The sequence below is a fragment of the Epinephelus moara genome, chromosome 6 (genome assembly GCF_006386435.1).
Source record: "Epinephelus moara isolate mb chromosome 6, YSFRI_EMoa_1.0, whole genome shotgun sequence".
Lineage (NCBI taxonomy): Eukaryota > Metazoa > Chordata > Actinopteri > Perciformes > Serranidae > Epinephelus > Epinephelus moara.
The window spans coordinates 2256323-2278833 of record NC_065511.1 but is presented as its reverse complement, the minus strand read 5'-3'; the positions used below and the strand labels follow the sequence as shown (position 1 = coordinate 2278833).

At 41.6% G+C, this 22511-nt stretch overlaps 1 protein-coding gene across 1 annotated transcript in view; it reads right to left on the bottom strand.

The window, feature by feature from the left end:
• Window positions 1-417: 417 nt before the first annotated feature.
• The window catches only part of LOC126391239 (transforming growth factor beta-2 proprotein-like), a 59787-nt gene continuing 37693 nt past the window's right edge, over window positions 418-22511 (bottom strand). Inside the window, exon 2 of the mRNA XM_050045870.1 lies at window positions 418-546. Within this exon, the coding sequence (XP_049901827.1) occupies window positions 503-546 (44 nt within the window). The 3' untranslated portion in view covers window positions 418-502. The remainder of the gene's footprint in view (window positions 547-22511) is intronic.

Sequence of the window (22511 nt, the reverse complement as noted above, 5' to 3'; positions counted from 1 at the left end):
GAGCAAGAGAGAGAAAAGGCTTGGAGGGAGCAGACCTTGTACAGATGCCTGTGACATCACAGAGTCACATGTCACTGTAAAAGTCCTGTCCAATCAAGTTGTGAGACTTGTGTCTCACTGAGGTGTGAGGTGAGACCTCCTGTGGAGATGGGTGTCACCTAGCTCTCTTTGTTTGAAGACAAAGAGCATGCAGAGGAAAAAGCCTTTAAATCTCCAGTTTAGATTTTACCAAATGACAAAACATCTGTGGTACTGTGAATCCCAACACCTGAGTCCTTCAGAATGAAGTCAGCTTCTCAACCTCTACTGAGAAACAGAGGTTACAGCGACCTGACTTGTCCATCTTTCTGACACAGACCTGGACGAGATATGTACTTTATCCTTAAGGAGATATTCAGCCCCGTTTTCTTCTCAGCCACTGATGCACCACACATTCATCACTTCATCCTTCCAAAGAAAGGATTAGCACATTCCAGAACTCTTCAGCCTCCTTGCCATACTACTACGTTGACAGCTTTTCCGTCCACACCTTTCGACCAGAGAGAACTGAAACAAGAAATTCACACATCTATAAGTACCTCACAGTGTTGTCGCCCTGAAGTGCTTGAGTTCATAGCTAAGGACATTGAAAATTTTGATCCAAACAACCGTGATCACTATGTCCACAATTACTTTAGGGAACTACATCACAATCTTGTTGATTTGACTCATGCAACCCAAAGAGAGACAGTTAAACTTGTGTGGAAGACCAGCTCTAAAGCTGCCCATGAGTTTTATACAATCACAACTTCCCAGTGTCAGAAATGACTAAAAGAGCTCCATCAAGCACTACTAGAAGAATTCTCTTGTACTGCTGACTAGATCACATCAATGGTTGTGGCCGTCCAAATCAAAAATTGCCATCATGAACATCCCAGAGATTATGACAAATGTTTGAGCCATGCATACTTACATACATACATGCATATGGGGCATGAATGCCTCAGCCTTGGAAGAAAACTTCACTTTCAAGTCCTTGTTCTCGTGGAACCCTCCACCATGTGTACACACTCACATTGTACTCATGACGCATCATGGTAATCCCTCAACCCACAAGCTAAAAAACATGACACAGGTGACTTGGGAAACTGTTGTCCAAAGCAAGGGGGAAAACTACTAACTACTACTAACTAACATGTCAGGTCAGGATCCACCAGACAGTGGCAGTGCCTCTAAATCCGCGTCTGCCTCTGGCTCCCTGGAGCATTATAGCTCTGAGCCACAATTTAAGCACAAGAGCACCAGAGTTTGCCTCTCACAGTCCTAGCTAACAACACAGTCCACTTCTATACTGACAATAACACAGATGCTGGATCACAGTGTTCCACTTTCATAGGCAAACTTGAATTTGTCAGCAACAGCTCCAAGTAAATAACTCTGAACCCAATGACAGCCAGACATACTTTTACATGAAAAAACAAAAAACAAAAAACAAAAAAAAAATAAATTCTGATTGGACTCAGACAACACTGACCACCTTTGCAAGTACACTTGTATCAATTCCTTGGTAGTATTTTCTTGATAAGACAACTAGGGCAAAACACTAGCTTAGGGCATCCCATCATGACCTTACACAGCTGGTCATACACATGTTCTTATCATTGAAGGTGCCACTCTCTCTCCATCTCAACTTAACACATTCACAAAAATAACATTTCTGTTCTTGCTAACCCTGACAAAAACCTAGGAAACACAGGTTACTTACTTTCTACCAGGCTACTGACATGTTGTATATCTAAATTTTGTTGGACTATGGACTACACAAGATTGTGCTCTCAGGTTTGCAATCCTAAAACCAAAGGCAGCATGTGTGGACAACTAGAACTCCACAGAAGAAGTTGTTCATTTGTGTGATTTAGACTGGACTTTTGTGACATGGGAACACTTCATTCCTGTGCCTTTGCCTGAATTAACTCAATTGGCAAAAAAGTCTAAAGGTTTTCACACCAAGGTGCCAGTTTTCAATCACTATTGGTCACTATGACATGTGACTCATGACATCATCAGGTCAATAAAAGGAAGCAGCCATCTTCTCTTCTTTCTTTTTCTCTGAGACACCCAACAAGGCTGAGTTGCTGCATGCCCCTTTTTCTCTGCAGCTCAACCCTCTGATCACCACATGCATGGCCTGCTGTAAGTAGACACAGAACTTTTCTTAATGGCAGAGGACGTGAGAGCCTGCCTGATGATCCCTGGTCAGTTACTAACTGACAGTAAACAAGTTAGTGCCAGCTGCTATGACAAAGTCTGCTAGCTAACTCACAAGCAACAAGGAACAAACCAAGCAAATCAGCACTGAGCTGCGAAGTCTGAAGAACAAAAAACAACTGGCCTCTGATCTCTTTATTTTAGCAGTCTTATAACTTTAGTGCAAGCTACACTGTGTGACATGGAACTAATAAACGTGGGTATGACATTGAGTTTGATGTATGTAGACTCCACGATGACAATGCCTACTGAATTACAGGCTACGACGTACAATGCAATAGCTTCCCATACTGAGTGCAAAGATGTGGCACAGGATTTTACTTCTCTAACTGTGGAGCACAACATAGAGGGTCACAATATAAAATAACCAAAAGTTTAGTGGGCATTATGTACTGTGGTGTGTTTGCCAAGGAAACTCTTCTTCCATTCACTGGTAATGTAACTGAACTTAGCATAGCATAACATTAGCATGGTTGTACAAATCTAAGCAAGTCTGTTGAACTTTTGTCAATGTACATGTAATGTTATCATTTTGTTTTAAATCAATTCACTGAGTTTTATTGTTGTGATCACTTTGTAGCTATTTGGTAGTTACACCACTAAGCTGATGCTGGTATGCTTTACATAGATTCAGGGTCTTGCATGCAACCAACAATCCTTTTAATGAACCCTTTTCCTTTATTCTACACAGATCACCCACTTTAATGTGGCTTTTAAACAAAGTCTAACACACAAGAGGGAACTCAAAGCTCCAGCCCCACATAATTATTTGTTTTTCTGAATGACCACGTGTCCAGACAGAACAAAGACCTCTTTCACCATCTTTGATTCAGCCATCCTTGTAGTTTTCCCTTGTCTGCCATATTGTTTTGTAGGACATGGAGCCTTCATTTTTAACTCAGGAGGCTGTTTTGTCTTTGTTCTCACACACACACACACACACACACACACACACACACACACACACACACACACACACCTGTATATTAGTTACTAGTAAGGATGTTTAACTTTTGTTATCTTGTGAGTAAAGGCTTTTGGAATACAAATGGTGTCCATTTAATACTGTACTGTATTGAGTGGATCTTGCCATCCTCTTCTATGTCTGAACTCCAAACTCCTCAACCTATACTATTGATATTCTAATTTTGGTTATAGCTAATTATAAACAAGTTCCAAATAATGGTTTAGTATACTTTATGAGACTACGTTAATTAATTGGCTATCATTTTCCCTTTTCAATGGTCGTTATTTAAAGCTACAGTTGTTAACTTTTATAAAAAAAAAGTTACTTTATGTCATATTTGCTGAAGCTATCAATAAATTCTGAAAGAAGTACATGAAACAGATAATCTGTGAAAAAATAAAAGATAAAAAAAATCGTGTCCCTCCTTGTGCCTCTGTCAATCATGCCGTGAACTGCGGTCAAATGTCAAACTAGGCAGTGCTGATCAATTAAGAATCAAGACTCTGTTACTGCGCTACGTATTTCTCACCTCAAATGTCTTAACAAACATATCTTAGTGTACTAGTTAGCTGTAAAATGAGAAAGTTGGTCCAGCTGGTGGGTTTTGCCTGCCTGGTACTACGTTTAACTGTATCTAACATGGCGGCCAGGTCACAAACTTTCAAGGACCAGGAATCAAACCCTAACCTTACTATTGGTAGATGGCAGCTCTACCTCCTGAGCCACAGCTGCCCTAGTGGTTGCAGCTAACCAGAGTTGAGATATTGAAATCAATACTGTGAGGAAAAATGTTGAATGACTTGCATTTCCCTTTAATTCCTTACCTTAACTTTTGTTCCTAGACATATTTTTTGCCTGGGATGGAGGTTGGACAGAGGGCTTTAGTCCAGTGTTCACAGTTCGCCACTGCAGTGCACACACTCACAGACACATGCCACTAACTCTCCATATAAATTGGGCCACTCCTTTCAGTTTTTCTGCTTCCTATTAAAAAGTGACACATGCTTCCTGCAGGCTCTTTAAAGGCCTGATTAGAGGCAGATCTGAAACTTGTGCCACACAATGCTTGCTGTCTTGCACCTCCTAGGCAATTCACACACCACAGGAATGTCTCTTCATGCTGCTAATACCTGAATGGACAACAGTTCATTCACATTACCAGCCCCAAGTCTTTTCATTGTTTAAGCAGATCTATAGTTTCCTTCAGTGAGAGTTCACAATGATAGATTTGGTCATGCTGTAAACTGAAGTGTATTAAAGTACTCACATAATGCTTTAATGGGATTTTGCTTACACAAATGCTGTACTCTCAAAGTGTGTAATGCGGTAAATTGTTACATGATGGGGAGCTAATTATTACTTTTATTACTCAAATTCAGCTCACTAAATAAAGACAGAGAGCAACATGTGGTCCACATTTGCTTTGTAAATAAGCAGTATCAGTATTTGGATCACCATTTTCACACTCTGTAACAAACAGACTTTCTTTAAATGCAGATTGAAATGCTCACCAACCATATAAAATCCTCCACGCACTGGCTCCACCTCCGTTAAGTGAATTTATAAAGAAAAACACAAATAGGTCAACCAGAGCAGGATCCAGGGGTGACTGTCTGGTCCCATTTAGGAAAACTGTTTTTGGGCAGTCAGCGTTCTCATATCAAGCGTTGCATACATGGAACACAGTACCATGTGACATACGAAATATACCAACCTTTACCTCATTCACTAAACACTTAAAAACATGGTTCCTAGATAATCAATTCTGTACTCATATCCTATCTTAATCCTCTGAATGTGCTGTATGTATTTGTTTGCTGTAATGTGTGGGATTATTTGTTGGGCTGTAATTTTGGGGATGTTGCTGGTGTCAAACCAGTCCTTGTTATCTTATACATATAATTATGTAGGTGAATACTGTGAATAGTGCATACACAAATACATCTGTGTACATTTAACAGGTGCAATAATATCTGCACACTTATGTGTATAAGAAATATGTCAAAATATGCAATAACACCAGCAGGTTTTGATACTACAGCACCTAGAACTTTAGCACTCAAGCACTTTAGCACCTGAACACTTTAGCACTCAAGCACTTTATGGCTCCCAAAATTCTGGTTCTGTCAAGAGTACACGGTTTTATGCTTATTGTTTATCTGTCTGACTACTGTACTTTTATTATCTTAACATCAACCTGCCCCCAGGGACTAAAGATGGAAATTAGCCACTGGCTATAATCTTGCATATTTACATGTAAATGTTATGATCAATATGCACTGGCCCTGTTTTGTTTCTTAAATAAATAAATCTACAAATTAGTGGTCTGACAAGATATTTACAGACCTGGGTACTCTCTGTTTGGTGCAGTATTTGTGCTGTAATGTATATGTGTGTGTGTGTTTGCATTTCCAGGGCACTTCAAAGACAAACAGCAGTGTAAATCAAATACCACATATCATAAAAGACAAACACTGGCTGTGAAAAAGCAGGTTTTTATCAGTGACTGAGGTGAACGGTCCAAGTGTGTTCAGCCATGCTGAGCAGCCTGTCTGCCTTCAAGGACAGATCCTCTTTATCAGGATGTTTGACACTACACTCTCTGCACACCACGGGAAAAACACAACTCTGCTACGTTGATGTCTTCTGGAGAGGGCACAAGCAGGATATCAATCTCTCAGTGTGTGTGTGATAAAGTCAACAATATTTGCTGGAGTATGACAAATACTTTGAGCAAAACATGCAAACCAACCAAAACCGACATGTCGCTGTAAATTTGGAGTTGTCAATCTGGAGGTCAGAGAAACGAGCAGTTTTCAATAGTCTTCTGTAGGAATGCTGTTAATACACAACTAATGCTATCTGTAAGGTTAACACTGAACACACAGTATGTGCGTTCAGTGTGTGTTTACTACTGATGTTTTGCAGTTATTGAGGCCTTCTACACATAATCTGTTTCACCTCTGCTTACCTCAAGATAAGGTGCAAAGCAAAGTGCAGAGGCAACAGGTTGTAGGGCTGGGCGGTATAACATACCACAGTAAACATGAGCTGCGGTACTGCTTTTGTGGTTACCGTCATACCACAGTACTCCGGCTACGGTGGTAGAACGGGGCCCGGCGGCCTGCCTGCCTCACGCACCTCCCTCACTACGTGATGGAGGTGGCCAGACCGGCCGCCCCAAACACAGGCCCACGGGGGACGGGGGCCCGGGAGCCGCCGGGCACCCCCGCCGCCTTCACCCATCTTAAACACTGAAAATAAAACAAGAATAAAAAAAACAAAAGAGGGAGACATTTTTCTTTTTCATTTTATCACAGAGATGCAGGCTTTAAACCCTGTGTGGGTGTGGACCCTGGCAGAGTCATAGGGGTCACATGTGAGCTCTTAGTTTCAGAGTCGTTAAGGTCACAATGTGAGTCGTTAGTTCTTTTGTTGTCCCTCTCCCCTCTCAGGGAGACTGAACACTGAACGTACAATAAATAAATAAAAGTCAAAGAGAGAGGAATCTTTCTATTTCATTTTATATATTTATTTATTTATTCATTCATTTATTTAATTTTTATTTTATTTTTTATTAGTTTTCTCTTCACTGAAAATAAAACATGAAAAAACAAAATAAAAGAGAGTGAGAGAGAGAGAGAGAGAGATCTTTCTAATTCATTTCCATCCATCCATCCATCCATTTATTTATTTTTTTAATTATTATTTTTCTCCACCTGGCCGACCTCCCGTCACCCTCTCCCATGTTAAACACTGATAATAAAGCATGGGGGGAAAAAAAATAAGTAAAAGTCAAAGAGAGAGAAATCTTTCTATTTTATTTTATTTATTCATTTATTTTTATTAATTTATTTCATTTTTATTTTCTCCCCCCCTCTCAGGCCCACCATCCTTCCCTCTTCCCTCTAACATTTATACATAACGTATATATAACGTTTTATACACTCTCCAGAGCAGGCTACACCCACAATTCCCACTGGAAATGCTCGACAGTCGGCATTACTGCTACATAGAGGCTGCCATTTCTTCGGGAGTCCCTCGGGTCACGTGATTCCCGTGGGATTCCCACGTGATGGGAATCAGTTTCACTATTCGTCACATGATTGGGACGGGATGGGAAAAAAAGTCAACGGGAGCAGGCGGGACTGGGAATCATAATCGGGGCTATGGGCTACACACACACAGTGCGATCTTCGTGAGGGGGAGACGAGGCGGAGAAAAAAAAAATCAGTTGAGCGTAAGAGAAAGGCAGGGAACTTGTTCCTAAACCAAATGCCACGGCCCCTGTGTGGGAGTATTTTGGATTTAAACCAAATGACAGGGGAGCCCAGTAATTTGGACGAGCCAGTGTGCCGGGTTTGTTCTAAAACCATCTCAACAAAAAGAGCGAATATGAACAACTTAACTGCACACCTGAGAGTGAGAGACTGAGAGTCTATTTTTTATTTATTTATTTTGATATTTTTACGTGTTATTTCGGATATTTAAATTTTCTTTTTTGCATTCCTAAATATTCTTGTTAAATAAATGTTTATTTCTTTTTAAAAGGGTCTACTTGCATCAATATGCCTTTATTATCATTATATAAGTTTACAAAATGGTCTAAAAACAGCAAAATTACAACAATAATAAAAATGGTCTTAAAAGCACAATATTACGCAATATTATTGCTTATCGCAATAATTTCTGACGCAATTAATCGGCCAGCAAAATTTGTTATTGTGACAGGCCTAATCATAATAACAACAGTCAAGTTTTTATAAAGTAGTTGAAACTAGCTCCACCTCCAGTAGCTACAATGGTAACATGCTGCTCTAACACTGATGCTTCAGTATTAATAATCTAATGATGTCATATATAATAATATCAGTCATAGGAACCAAACAATACTTTTACTGCAATACTTTAACTACATTTTTCTCTCTCAGAACAGGTTCTTATGACGTGTTGTCTGACCACATCAGAAATCAAATGTGTTTATCATTCTGAACAGCTTCAAGGTGGAGTGAATGTAAAAATAATTAGGCAATAAACATCAAAACACAACATTAGATGTCATATTTGGGTTTATATTCACCTAAGGTAGGCATTGTGTGATCCATGTACTGTATTTTTATTTTTTTTTACTGTAACTGAAACACAACACGGGAGCGGGATGGGACAGGAGTCATTCTTGTGGGATTGGGACAGGATTTTTTTTTTTTTTTTTTTTTCATGGGAATGGGAATGGGACGGGATGGGATTATTTTTGTGGGAGTGGGATGGGACAGGACTGAAAATCCACTCCCATGTCACCCTCTACTGCTACACTCCGGGTCATCGACGGTACTGACCGTTACGCCGTTGAATAGTTCTGCTCTGGCTAAACAAAAGCAATACATGCACCAGTTCAAATAAAACATTCTTACTATTAGTAGTCATGTATAAACATACCTGCTCATTGATTTTCGCCACAGCTCCCACACTGAATTTCCGTGAACTACAGAACTCCCATGTTGCTTTGCAAGCTGTCATTCCGATCGAGACTGGCCAATAGAGACGTGTCTTACAGCTTTCAGTTAAAGCCCCGTCCACCAGGTTCAACTTGTTACTCGCAAAACTTTTTGACTTGCAAATGAAAAAAAATGACTCGCAAACAAAACTTTAGGATTTGCAAACAAAACTTTAGGATTTGCAAACAAAACTTTTGGATTTGCAATTTTAATCAATCATTTTTACTTGCAATAAAACATTTTTTGACTGCAATATTGATACTTTTGCTCTCAAATCTTTTTTTTGATTGCAAAACCTACTCTGTTTGATTGAATAATAAAGAAACAAATGTAGCTCCATAGATTAGTAAGGCTACACAGTATATCAAAAAATGTACCTTCATTGCAATATTGCCATGTGCAGTACAGGTATCGCAAAAGACTGCTTGAGATAAATAGTTTATTTTCATGTGCCATGCATTCACACACTGCATGTCATGTTGAAACAGAGGTGTCGGGTGACTGTAGGCCAACCAGTTTTTAAAGTATTTCTCATGTCACAGAAACCGCTGGGAGAGAAACTTGTATTTTGGATGTTATTATCATACTGTCTGTGATGTGTCAGTGTTTTTATTATGTTGGTCTGCACAGCTCTGACACATGTCCGCCCGCCAACCTGTTCTCAGCCCTCTGAAGCTCGGTTTGCCACTGTTTCCTGGTTAAAATGGCGGGGCGGCACAAAGGTCCCCGAGGACTGCAGGTAGGCAATAACCTTGTATTTTATGGTTCATAAAATACACCTGAATAAACAAATGTGTAGGATATTACTACACACATTCCTCTTATCTTACCTCACGTCTGCTGTACCAGCAGATGCTGTATTCACTAATGTAAGTGATGATAGTGCTTTACTGTTTAAGGGACGTGCTGTGTTTTTTTTCCCGATACTGCTATACTGTAATAATGTGATTGTGCCACTGATCGATTCCTTATTGACTCATGTCGATGAAGACCCAATGGCGTTTTACCATCCAGGGGACGCTCCGCATAAAAAAAATAAATGAATAAATAAATTCACAGGCGGCTGAGATGTGATGCAGGCTCTGCACGACGGAGGAGTGAAACACACCTTACGGTACCCGGCCAAGCTCTATGTTTATCCCCGGGATGGCTAGGCGCCCACGATCTTCGCGGACCCGGAAGAGGCAGCACGGTCCCTGGGAAGGAATAATCTACGCGAAGGGGAATAAATCCACACATTAACACTCTTTACTCAACCCATGGTCGCACCGAGATGGGGCAACTATTTCTTCAAAGCAGCTGGATAGCCGCTCGCAGCACTGGGACCTCTCTGTGTACGTTGTTTACATACACCTGTCATTACAAAGACCCATTCAGACTGCTGCCATGTTCTCACAGCCTGAGGTGCTGATGCTGGTTATATTTTCCTTGTTCTAACAACTTTGTTTTAGCGGTATTATACAGTTTTTTGACATTATGATGTCGCGGGGAGGGGAGATAGTTATAACATAGATAGTAGTAATTGCTGTATTTGCCCAGCAGCTCTCTTTAAGATGAATGTAGGATGCTACGTGCCAGGTTCAGGTAGGCACAAGGTGGGTTGGGTGGGGGATTATGTTGTTTTTGTATGTGGCTCAGAGATGTTTGTGTTATTTGTTTTTCTGTGTGATGTTTTTCAAATGCCGCCAGCCAATTCACAATGGTTAATATGCTTTTGCTCAATTATGTCATCTTTTCCTTTACTCATGTATGCAGGGGTCCCAGGATAGAGTAACAGTAGGAGGCAAGGATGTCACAATAGTGTCATGGAATATCAAGGGGCTAGGTCATGTTGTTAAGAGGGACAGGGTTTTCCAACATCTGAAATCTTTATCTGCAGATGTGATTTTCCTGCAAGAGACCCACATTAGAGCAATTGAGCAACGCAAATTGCGGTGCAGCTGGATATCCCAGATATATCAGTCGTCGTTTACCTCTCACGCTCATGGTGTGGCTATCCTTTTCAAGAAAAATATTCCGTTTCAACTCACCTCCCTTAACACAGATCTTAACGGCAGATACATTATGGTCTCTGGGACTATTAATTAATTTCCTTTAACCTTCCTAAACATTTATGGTTCGAATGTAGATGATCCTAATTTTTTCAAAAAGGTTTTTGACTTGTTGCCAGATGCCACCAACTCTAATATAATAATTGGAGGGGATTTGAATTGTTACCTATATCCTTATTTGGACAGAATGTCTTCACGTCCGCCTCCAAACATTACATCAGTGAAGGTCCTAAACAATTTGATTAAGTCCAGGAACATAGTGGATATCTGGAGGATTCAGCATCCTACGGACAAGGACTACTCATTTTATTCACATGTCCACAAATCTTACAGCACAAATCTTACAGACTATTTTTTGTTTGACTCTCATCTAGTCACTTCTGTCACTAACACTAAATATCACAATATACTAATTTCTCATACTCACAGTCCCCTGTCAATGTCTCTGAACCTCTCTCTTCCTAAACAGAGTTATTCCTGGTGCTTTAACCCTCTATTGCTCTCCGATGATAAGTTTGTGGAAGCTATTACTACCAAACTAAAAAACTTCATAGAAGTTAATGACAACAGTGAGGTGTTGGATTCTATTCTTTGGGAAACATTAAAGGTTGTTATCCATGGGGCTATAATTTCCTATGAATCTGCCACCAAAAAAGAGAGGGAGAAGCGTTTGTTAGAAATTGAGAATATTCTTCCCACCTATGAAGCGATGTACTGAGCCTCAAAGTCTTCTGAAGACTACAATAAGATAGTTAAGCTTAAATATGAGTATAACTGTATTCTAGGTGGCCAAATAAACAGCACCTCTTTTGAAACTGAGGCAGAAACACTTTGAACTGGGGGAAAAAGCCTTGGGGCTCCTGTTGCGACAGCTTAAGGGTGTGCAGGCCTCAAGGATGATCCACAGTATTTAATCTAAGACAGGCACCCTGTTGACCGACCCTAAAGAGATAATTATAAGTCACGCGGAGGGGGTGGGGGGGCATATGCATTGAAACAGACAATATTACTGATGTATTAAATAACGTTGCGGAGCACTTTTTTTATTCCGACGCCACACAGTCACATCTACAGTACACGCATGAACACGAACACATTCTTGCTCAGATTAACCCCTCTGATCCCACTCTAACATTCACACACAACAGGCCAAGCTTATTTAAACATAAACACACAGATGAAACTATAGCAAACAACAAAGCACATCCAGTCCACAACCACAACCAAAACTCGTCTTGCTGCCTTGAATCTAAATCAACATCATATTCATTATCATCACAAGTCAGCACTCATATCAGACTGATGTGCAGAGCTGCACACACACACACACAACAACAAAACAAGCTCAGCTGCGCAGTTACTGAAAAGTAAGCATAACGCTGAATTTCTGACCATTACCGCCCACAACCGCAATGTGTATGTCCACTCCTGCCCGCTCCCGCAAAACTCTGAGAATTTATGCCCGCACAATAATAGAGATGCATTGATTTTGTGTCTTCTCCCGTCCTGCAGGAGAAAACACGTCATTTTATAGGCTATTAATAAAGACATTCATGGGGTTGTTTGTTTCGTTTCCCTGGTCTGCATGTCTTTTGACGCACTGGTCAGGAATAGTGCTCCTATTTCGTTGTTTTCATTTAGTTTTTAATGAAATAAAGGCTGTTTCATATTCTATTCTCCTCCTCTGTATTTATTTATTTTTCTACCTTTATATAATCACGCAGTGATTGAGGTTAAGGCAAGCCAGGCGCCAGGATGAAGTTACTGAGGGGATGGTTAAAAATTACGAGGGGGCAAATCTTTATTATGCAACATAGGTTCACACAGTGAGTTATAAAGAGCACGCAGACGTGTGTAATAGTCGCGTGTAATGACAGCTCGTCGCCGGTGAAACACAATAAACTGCACGTCTTCTTTCATATTTGTCTCATGACAGATGGAGCTGACAGACAGACAGACAGACAGACAGACAGACAGGTGGAGCAAGACAGACAGACAGACAGACAGACAGACAGGTGGAGCAAGCGGCAAATTGGTATGAAAGCTGGGTCAGGGCATATTCGTCCATTTATGAATAAATATAGAGTGGAAACGCTCATGCATGTGCACCAAGTTCCTGTGTTGACATCCTGTCGCTAGGCTACATCTTCTTCTTTTTCTTCTTCTTCTACTGTTTAATGGGGACCCGCGGGACCCGGCGGGACCCAATCCCAATGCAGCCCTCTGTGTCAGAGTACAAAAGTTACCTGGGCCATGGCCCCCCTGGCCCCCCCAGTTCCGCGGTCTATGACCTAAACTTACTGATGCCGCTAGGGAAGACCTAGACTCCGATTTTACACTGGAAGAAATAATCTCTGCCATTAAGTCCTTTCCATCAGGCAAAGCGACGGGGCCTGACGGCTTCGGCTGCGAATTTTATAAGAAATTCTGTAACATTCTCGCTCCGCTTTTGCTTAGGATGATGGTAAGTTCTAAAAGAGACAAAACCTTACCTAAAACCCTTTATGAGGTTAATATCTCCCTCATTCCGAAGAAGGGCAGAGAGGAAACAGACCCAACCAGCTACAGACCCATTGCACTTCAGAACTCTGACAGGAAGATAATAACCAAAATATTAGCTGGCCGACTAAATAGGCACTTGTCATCTATAATCCACCCCGACCAGACAGGGTTCATCCCTCTTCTTTTTCCAATGTCAGACGCCTTCTTAATATTATGTATGTTGATCATGTTGAAGCCAGTGGAGCAGCAATTTCATCTCCAGACGCATACAGGGCTTTCGACCAGGTCGAGTGACCATATATGTTAGAATCCCCGTACAGATTTGGGTTCGGTGACTCATTTATATCTTGGGTGAGACTGATATACGCTAGCCCGATGTGTTCCATCTTAACCAACGACAATAGGTCGGCCTTCATTTCCTTTACGTCGCTAGGTTCAGCAGGGCTGTCTTCTCTCGCCTGCCCTCTTTGCTGCACTGAAATGCTCATTAGTCTGTACGCAGACGATGTCACATTAGGTCTAAAAACACCAGAAAAATCTGTTCCCCTTTTGCTAGAACTGATTACTTCTTTTAGTAAGCTGTCTGGATACACAATTAACTGGACAAACAGCAAATTTATGCCTCTTTCCAGCACTTACATGCCAGGCTTCTTAGAAGGTATCCCTTTTAGGTTGGTTAAAGATCACTTTACATATCTTGGCCTGACAATACCCAAGGAACCCAGACTCATATTTAAGTTAAATTTCTCTGAGTTCGTTGCTAAGCTTAAGCGAAATATAGAGGTTTGGAGGATCTTGCCTCTGTCTATGATCGGCCATATCAACTCGATTAAAATGGTTTCCCTTCCCAGGTTTCTTTACCTTTGTCAGACTCTCCCTATTTCTCTCACATCAGCTTTTTTTAAAGAACTAGACTCCATAATTTTGCCATACGTTTGGAATTATAAGAATCACAGGCGAAGGCGAGGACCCTATTGTTTTTGGTGCGTTTATTATTCTTTCGTTCTCCCGCTGCCTCTTTGAACTGGAATTTGACCCCCTAAACATGCTCAAAAAACTCACCAAAAATGGCACGCATATCAGAACTGGTGAAAAATTTTAGAAAATCATGAAATTAACCCCTAAAGTGCAAAAATGGGCTCTCTAGCGCCACCTAGGTGCACTAAAATGGCCACTGTGGCCTGTAGGCATGTCGTAGACAGATCAAACCAAAACTGGTGTGTTTGACTTACAAATCACGCGCTGACACCCATGACCTAATTCCAACAGGAAGTGAGCTATTGCCCTTTCAAAGTAAGATTTCGCCTCAAACATGCTCTTAAAAAAAAACATCTCCTCTTACACCGTTTATTGTATCGGCTTTAAAGACGCACACATACCACCTCAACTGCTACTAAACAGAGCTTCTGTATAACTTTATCTCTCTCATCATCACATTATTTTCATGATTGGACCAACGGTTTGGGAATGGGAAGAACTTCTTCGAGGAGTTAAATCTCCACTAAAACAGATCTCTCTGTGTTCTGTCTGTCTCTCTCTGCTCTTCTGCCAGGTGCACCTACTTCATCACCATGGCAACCGCTGTCACACACAAACTCACAGAAACATGATGTGTGTGTGTGTCTAGATCTTACATGCAGACATGACAGGGGCACATTCTCCATTTTAACCCTTTAGGTGCCAGAGTTTATTGAGGAAAATATTCCATTTTCATTTCAACATTTCAAAAGACTATGGCTTGAAAGTGGTGAGAGATAAAGGCATACTATATATGAGAAAAATATTCATCATGACCCAAAGTTTGTCATGGGAGTAAATTAACTCATCTAATTTGCATATTGTGGCGTCATTTGGCGGCGGCCATATTGGATTTCATACATCTCAGTAAAACAACATTTTGAACATATTTACACAGTAGATTTCTTTTGTTTTGTGCTGTTTTTGTCATCTCATCCTCAAAATAAAGGAACAGGAATCAGATGGGAGTAAATTCGCTCATCTAATTTGCATATTGTGACATCACTTATGCATACCTGCAGCTACAGAAAGAATTCAAACATGAAAACGTTCAGCTCTGTAAGGATTTTCTGATGTTTGTGGCAATATGTTTGATATTTCTAAATAATTCACAGTGACGACATATGCTGGGGGCCGAAACGGGCGCGAGTGCGAGGTCCCGCCAAACGCTGCATGCAGCTTTAATTAGGGACCGAGCCTAGAGGCAGAGTACTGCTCACAGAGCAGTCCTCGCCAAAGGCGAGGACCCTCTTGTTTTTGCTGCGTATATTAGGGACCAAGCTCAAAGGCAGAGGACTGCTCACAGAACAGTCCTCGCCAAAGGCGAGGACCCCCCCTATTATTTTTGCTGCGTTTTTTCTTACAGAGCAGTCCTCGCCTTCGGCGAGGACACTATTGTTTTTGGTGCGTTTATTAGGGACCGAGCCTAGAGGCAGAGGACTGCTCACAGAGCAGTCTTCGCCGAAGGCGAGGACCCTATTGTTTTTGCTTCGTTTATTATTATTCTTTCTTTCTTCCGCTGCCTCTTTGAACTGGAATTTGACCCCCTAAACATGCTCAAAAACTCACCAAAATTGGCACGCATATCAGAACCGGTGAAAAATTTTAGAAAATCATGAAATTAACCCCTAAAGTGCCAAAATGGGCTCTCTAGCACCACCTAGGCACACAAAAATGGCAGCTACGGCCTGTAGGAACATCGTAGAAACATGAAACCAAAACTGCTGTGTTCGTCTCATCAAGCCCTACAATTCTCGTGCTCACATCCCTGACCTAAATCCAACAGGAAGTGAGCTATTTGCCCTTTCACAGTAAGATTTCGCCTCAAAACTGCTCTTCCTAAAAAAAACATCTCCTCCTACACCATTTATCGTATCGGCTTCAAACTCGCACACATTACAGATCAACTGGTGCTAATCAGATCTTATTCATAACTTTTTCATTACTCGATTAGTTTGGATTTGATGGCCTCCTAAAGGTGAGATGTCAGAAAAACGTTCTGACGATCTTCGAAAGCTGTCCCATAGGAAATGAATGGCAGCAGGGGGTAGAAAGAGACCAATCTTTGGGCTTTTTCTAGCCTTTACAGCGTCTCCATACTTTGTGCTATAGACTCCATTCCAACTCTCAAATGTTGCCACAGGTCTCATCTATTCACTCATGTTTTCATCTTTTTCATATCTTTTACCGTTTTTAATCTGTGCCTCTCAAAGTACCATGAGCAGATGTGGAGAAATTCTCAGTTTATACTTTCCTGGCAGGAGCGAAAAAACGCAATGTTTCGTTCATCCACCAGGTGGCGCTACAAGCGTAACCAGATGTGGCCAGGTGCGTTCAGGGGTGGACCCTCATCACACATGTGAAATATCGAGCAAATCGGACAATGCATGAAGGATTTATACCAAGTTGATGTTCCGTGGCGAAGGATGAAAAGTCACCACCGCCTCCGCGGCAGCCTGCAACATGACAGGACATGTGTGTCCCTGTGGAGATTCATCAACTTGATCGTCATGTGGCCACAAAATGGAGTTGATCAGGTCAGGAGCTTGAGGTTGGTGTTTGTCAGTGTAAAAGATGGCATTTCCTGTTTCTACAAGGGGGCGCCATGAGCAAGATTGCCTTCGAGCATATGGAGGCGTTGAGGGCGGGGCTCTTATCATGTACAGAAATTTTGAAGCAGTTTGGATGAATTATGTGGGAGAGAGAGCTGCTTGAATATGCATGGCGATGGATCAAAAATGGCAGCACCATAGCAGCCACGCCCTTTGACCTACAGACATGCAGAGCACAACTTTTGATCAGCATGGTGTCTGGATGATCTGTAAAAAATTTGAAGTCGATTGGATGAAATCCCTAGGACTAGTTCGTTAAAATACAACATGTGGAAATCACGCCAAAATGACAAGTCAAAATCAAAATGGCCGACTGCCTGTTTGGAGTAGACCATTGGTGCCAGATACTTTTATGTGCGTCTGGACAACATACACATGTGTACCAATTTTCATGTTCAAACTCCAAAAAAAAACCCTATGGGGAGGGGTTTTTGTAAATTTCAAGGGGGCGCTATAGAGGCATTTTGTCCCCCCTATAGGCGATGCCCCTATCAGATGTAAGAGCTCGCTATTCTTGACCTGTGTATCAATTTTCATGAGGAGATGAGATCAATGAAACCATCAAATTGCCAAATGTATTTAGTGGCGAGGGATCGATAGTCGCCACGCCGCCACATGGACACCATTAGACGTAGCTTCACAGCGTTTATGAGGTAGCTTCACCAACTTGTTCTGCATGCATTAGAAGTGGAATGAAGTTGATGCGGTCAAGTTTGTAGTATTAGTACATGTTAAAGTAAAAACTGGTCACTTCCTGTTACCACCGGGGGGAGCTATGAGTAAGGTGGGATATTAACATATCGGGGCGTTTGGATCGGAGCCACCATCATGTCCAGCAAGTTTGAAGCTGCTGAGATCAAGTATGTGGGTGTGAGGTCCGTTCGAAATTCGATGGTAAGAAAACGAAAAGTCGCCAAAATTTGTCACGCCCTAGCGGCCACGCCCCTTGACATAGAGAAAAGCTTTTAATAACTTTTGATCAGCATGTTGTCAGGATGATCTGTAGCCAATTTGAAGTCAATCAGACAAAATGCCTAGGAGGAGTTCGTTCAAATTTAAGTTGTGGAAATCGCCGTAACGAAAAAATTCAAAACAAAATGGCCGACTTCCTGTTGGGATTTTACCATGATGTTAAGAGACTTTTTTGTGCGTCTCGGTATGATACATGTGCGTACCAAATTTTGTTTGCCTACGACAAAGTAACCCCAAGGGGAGGGGTTTTTGAAATTTTGTAGGGGGGGCGCTATTTCGGCATTTCGGGTCGACCATGTGCAACCGCCCAAAAATATCGAATTTCGGATCCGGCCGGACAAATGTGGAAAGTTAGAAGCATTTTCAAATTTGGGAAAGGGGCGAAATTGGGACACGAAATGTCGGAATAATAATAATCATAATAATTAAAGCTGCAAGCAGCGATGAACGGGCCCTCACAGTCCACGCGCGTCGGGGCATGCTGCCATCGGGGGCCGTGCACCTAGAAGTCTTGTCAGCTGTAATAAAAAAAAAAAAGAAACGTTATATCTTACTTATATTTCCAGTATACAGGTAGGCACCCAACCCAAGTATGTATTTTTCCAAAAAGTAGAAGCTGAATACATGCCCAATAATTCAAGGTCTTCTGACTCTTTAAAAGTTGACATGGTGTCTCTAGCTCAAAGTATGAGGGACAAGAAGAGGTGGAAAGTCGATGAGTTTTGAAGAGGATTTGAAGATTTTCCAATTTATTTTCGTTCACACTAATTAGACTGCCACCAGAGCGCCACCTATTGGCCGATTTGCACCGAATTTTGCACAATCCCTCATCGGGCCATGGAACACAATTAGCAAAAGTGTTGTGGTAATCGGACTGTATTTGGTCAAGATATGAAAGACTGTCTGTTTTGAAAACAATGTGCAGGAATTTGTTGTTTTATATTTTGGGCGTTTTTTGGACGATCAAAATTCTTTTAATAACTTTTTGTCAGGAGGATCCACAGATGCTACATGCAAAGTTTGGTGCAAATCGGTCAAATCGCCTAGGAGGAGTTCGAAAAAGTACGTTTTTCATTTGTCGCGATTTAGCGAATGGAAAGTTACCGCGAAAGTGGGCGTGGCTTACACCACACAATTCAGCTGAATTCAGAGAACACGTAAATAGAAGGTTTAACAATGTGCGACATATTATGTGGGAGTTATTAGCCAAAAACGCTTTTGCATTGAAAATAGCGCCACCTGCTGGTCATTTTTGGTGTGTGAGTTACAGGGGCCAGTCTATACCACCCCTATCAATTTTATTTCCATGAGTGTTATGGTGTTGGCACAGTGCCAAATATTAAATTAGACGGCCACCAGAGCGCCACCTAGTGGCGGATCGGTAAGTCCTTCGTCAGATATCCTCAGGAGGGCATTGACAATAATTATACCAAGTTTCGTGTTAATCCGCCCAACCGATGTTGAGATATAAAATACTTCAATTTAAAGAGCGCCACCTGGTGGTCATCGCCTGAAATTTTGCACAGAGCCTCAGGGGCTCATGGGGAAGTAGTAAACTGAGTTTCATGTCATTCGGACACACCAATGTGGAGATATGCAACACTTCCTGTTTTGTACCAAATCTGCAGGAAGTTGCTATTTAATAACTTGAGTATTCTTTGGAATATCAAAATTATTTTAATAACTTTTTGTCAGGAGAGTCCACAGATGCTGTGTGCAAAGTTTCGTGCAAATCGGTGAAATTGCCTAGGAGGAGTTCAAAAAAGTAGGTTTGTGAAAAAAAAACTATAGGCGGAAATGGGCGTGGCCTATATTACGAGATTCAGCACAATTGACTGAACGCGTTTTGAATGTGCCACAAAGTATATGGGAGTTATGAGCCAAAATGCACTTTCTTTGATTATAGCGCCACCTAGTGGTGGAAATTCAGGCCGACAATAGATTATAAAATTTTTCGCCAGGTGTGACTTATATTCCAAGTTTGATGAGTTTTGGGGTATGTTCAGGTGGTGAAAAATGTGATCATTTGGGACAAAGAAAAAAAATAAAATAATAATAATCATTCGAAACACAATAGGGACCTCGCAGGTCTCCTGTTCGGGCCCTAATAATCATTCGAAAAACAATAGGGACCTCGCAGGTCGAGACCTGCTCGGGCCCTAATAATAATAAGCAGCGCGATTTCAATAGGGTCCTCCGCGGACGACTTCGTCGTCACTCGGGCCCTAATAATAATAATAATAAACAGCGCGATTACAATAGGGTCCTACGGACGACTTCGTCGTCGCTCGGACCCTAATAATAAAAAGCACCGCTAGGTGCTCAGGCCCTAATAATAATAATTCCTTCAGTTTCAAGAGGGCCTTTGGTCGGTGCTCAGGCCCTAATAAAAAATCCCTGCATTTCATTTTAGGGCCCGTGCTCGGGCCTTAATAATTAAAGCTGCAAGCAGCGATGAACGGGCCCTTGCACCTTCACGCAACATGGGGGGGCTGGCAGGATGCCTTCTGAAGCGTCAACTCATTTCTGTCAAAGTTAGACATCGCATGCAGAAGTGACTTGGCATGTCTTTGATACAGTGCTGGAATGACATATTTCACATTTTGTATCACTTCCTCTTTCCACTAGAGGGAGTTGGAGAGTGCACTAATTATACATCATGTTTTTATACATCAAATATACACCACAGCATGTAACTTTCGGATAAATCGAAAGATAAGTGTTTGCTGAGACCTATTTCCTGTCACCACTAGGTGGCACTATGAGTATCAGGAAATATGGTTATGTAAATGTATTCAGGGCAGGACTAATATCAATCATGTGAAGTTCAGTGGATATCGGACCATTTACGCCAAATTTATAGCAATTTCGTTTTTCATAGCGAGACCTCAAAATTCAACACTCCGCAGCGGGCACGCCATTCAACATTGGTTGCAACATAGTCAGGCTCACATAAACCAAGTTTGGAGCAAATCTGATTAAATCTGTAGGACAAGTTCGTTAATTTACAAGCCCTGGAAATTCAAAATGGCAGACTTCCTGTTGGGTTTGGAGCATGGCTCCAAGAGGCTTTTTTGTATGTGATAGAGTGTTACAGGTGCCTACCAAGTTTCATACATGCAGGTCAAACCAGCTTTGGGGGCTGGTTAATTGAAATATTCTAGGGGGTGCTGTTGAGCCATCTTGGTGCATCAAAGCACAAAAATCACATCAGACAACAGGACTTTTGACCTGTGTATGCCACGTTTGGTGAGTTTTCAAGCATCCTTTGTCTCTTCAAAACAACATCGTGTTTAATGGCGAACAAGGCAGCGCCACGGTGACAGCGTTTCATTTTTAAGTATCATCAAGGTCTAAGGAGCTTAGAGCTTGAGGTGCAAGTTTGCAAGTTTGAGGTGGGTCTGATTAACCTGCTAGAAGAGGGACATCAAAGAATGTATAAAGTAACTTTTTCTTGCCAGTAGGTGGTGCTATGGCGGTGATTCAAAATTTCTCTGTAGATGTGTTCAGGGCTGGACTGTCATCATATGTGTGAAGGTTTGGCAAGATATTCCAACGTGGAGTCAAGTTACTGCAACTTTTATCATCACCACAAAACATCAAAGTTCGCCGCCAGGCCATGGCCACGCCCTTCAATGAAAACTCACAGTTTCCACAATAAAGCGTTATCAATGTCTAAATGTTTTTTTTGACCAAGTTTAAGGTGGATCTGGTCAATTCTGTAGATGTACATTAAAGTCTAAAACATGACATTTCCTGTTGCCAGTAGGGGGTGCTATATTTATCTCTAATTATTGACATGTAGATGTGTTCAGGGCAGGACTGTCCTCAATCCTGTGAAGTTTGGGCAAGATTGGACCATGTATGCTGGAGTTATAAACTACTTCCTGTTTCGTAGCGAGCTAACTTTGACGCCATCCCACGGTCACACGCATTGACTTTTCATCTTCAAGGTCTTGGGATGGGACAGACCAAGGTTTGAAGTCGATCGGATGAAATCTCTAGGACTAGTTCATTCATTTAGGACCCCTGGAAATGGCCAAAAATGCACCAAAATTGTACAGTAAGTCCAAGAGGCTTTTTTTGGTACATCTCTGAGCGTTACATAAGCCTGCCAAGTTTCATACATGTAGGTTAAACTAGCTTCAGGGGCTGTTTCCTCAAAGTTTTGTAGGGGGCGTTACTGAGCCATTTTTTGGAACCCACACACGAGACCCTTAAAATATCAAATTTTTCACCAGTTCTGAGATGTGTGCAAAATTTCATGAGTTTTCGGGTATGTTAAGCATCCCAAAAAGGCAATTCATTTGGAGGAAGAAGAAGAAGAAGAAGAAGAAAAAAATCCTTGCATTTCAATAGGGTCCTCGCACCGCTTGGTGCTCGGGCCCTAATAATAATAAACGGAGCAGTTTCAATAGGGCCTTCGCCCAGCCTTCGGTCGGTGCTCGGTAGTGCCCTGCACAGGCTTATTATCTGGGCCCGGGCCCGGCAATTAAACAACCCCAAAAATGCTTCAAACACTTTTCTAAATAATCTTAATATTGAAAGGAAACGAAATATACCCAGATAAGGTCGGAGGTCTATAACTGCACAGTTATAGACCTCCGACCTTATCTAAGCACTTTTAATGGCATAAGTGGGTATATTT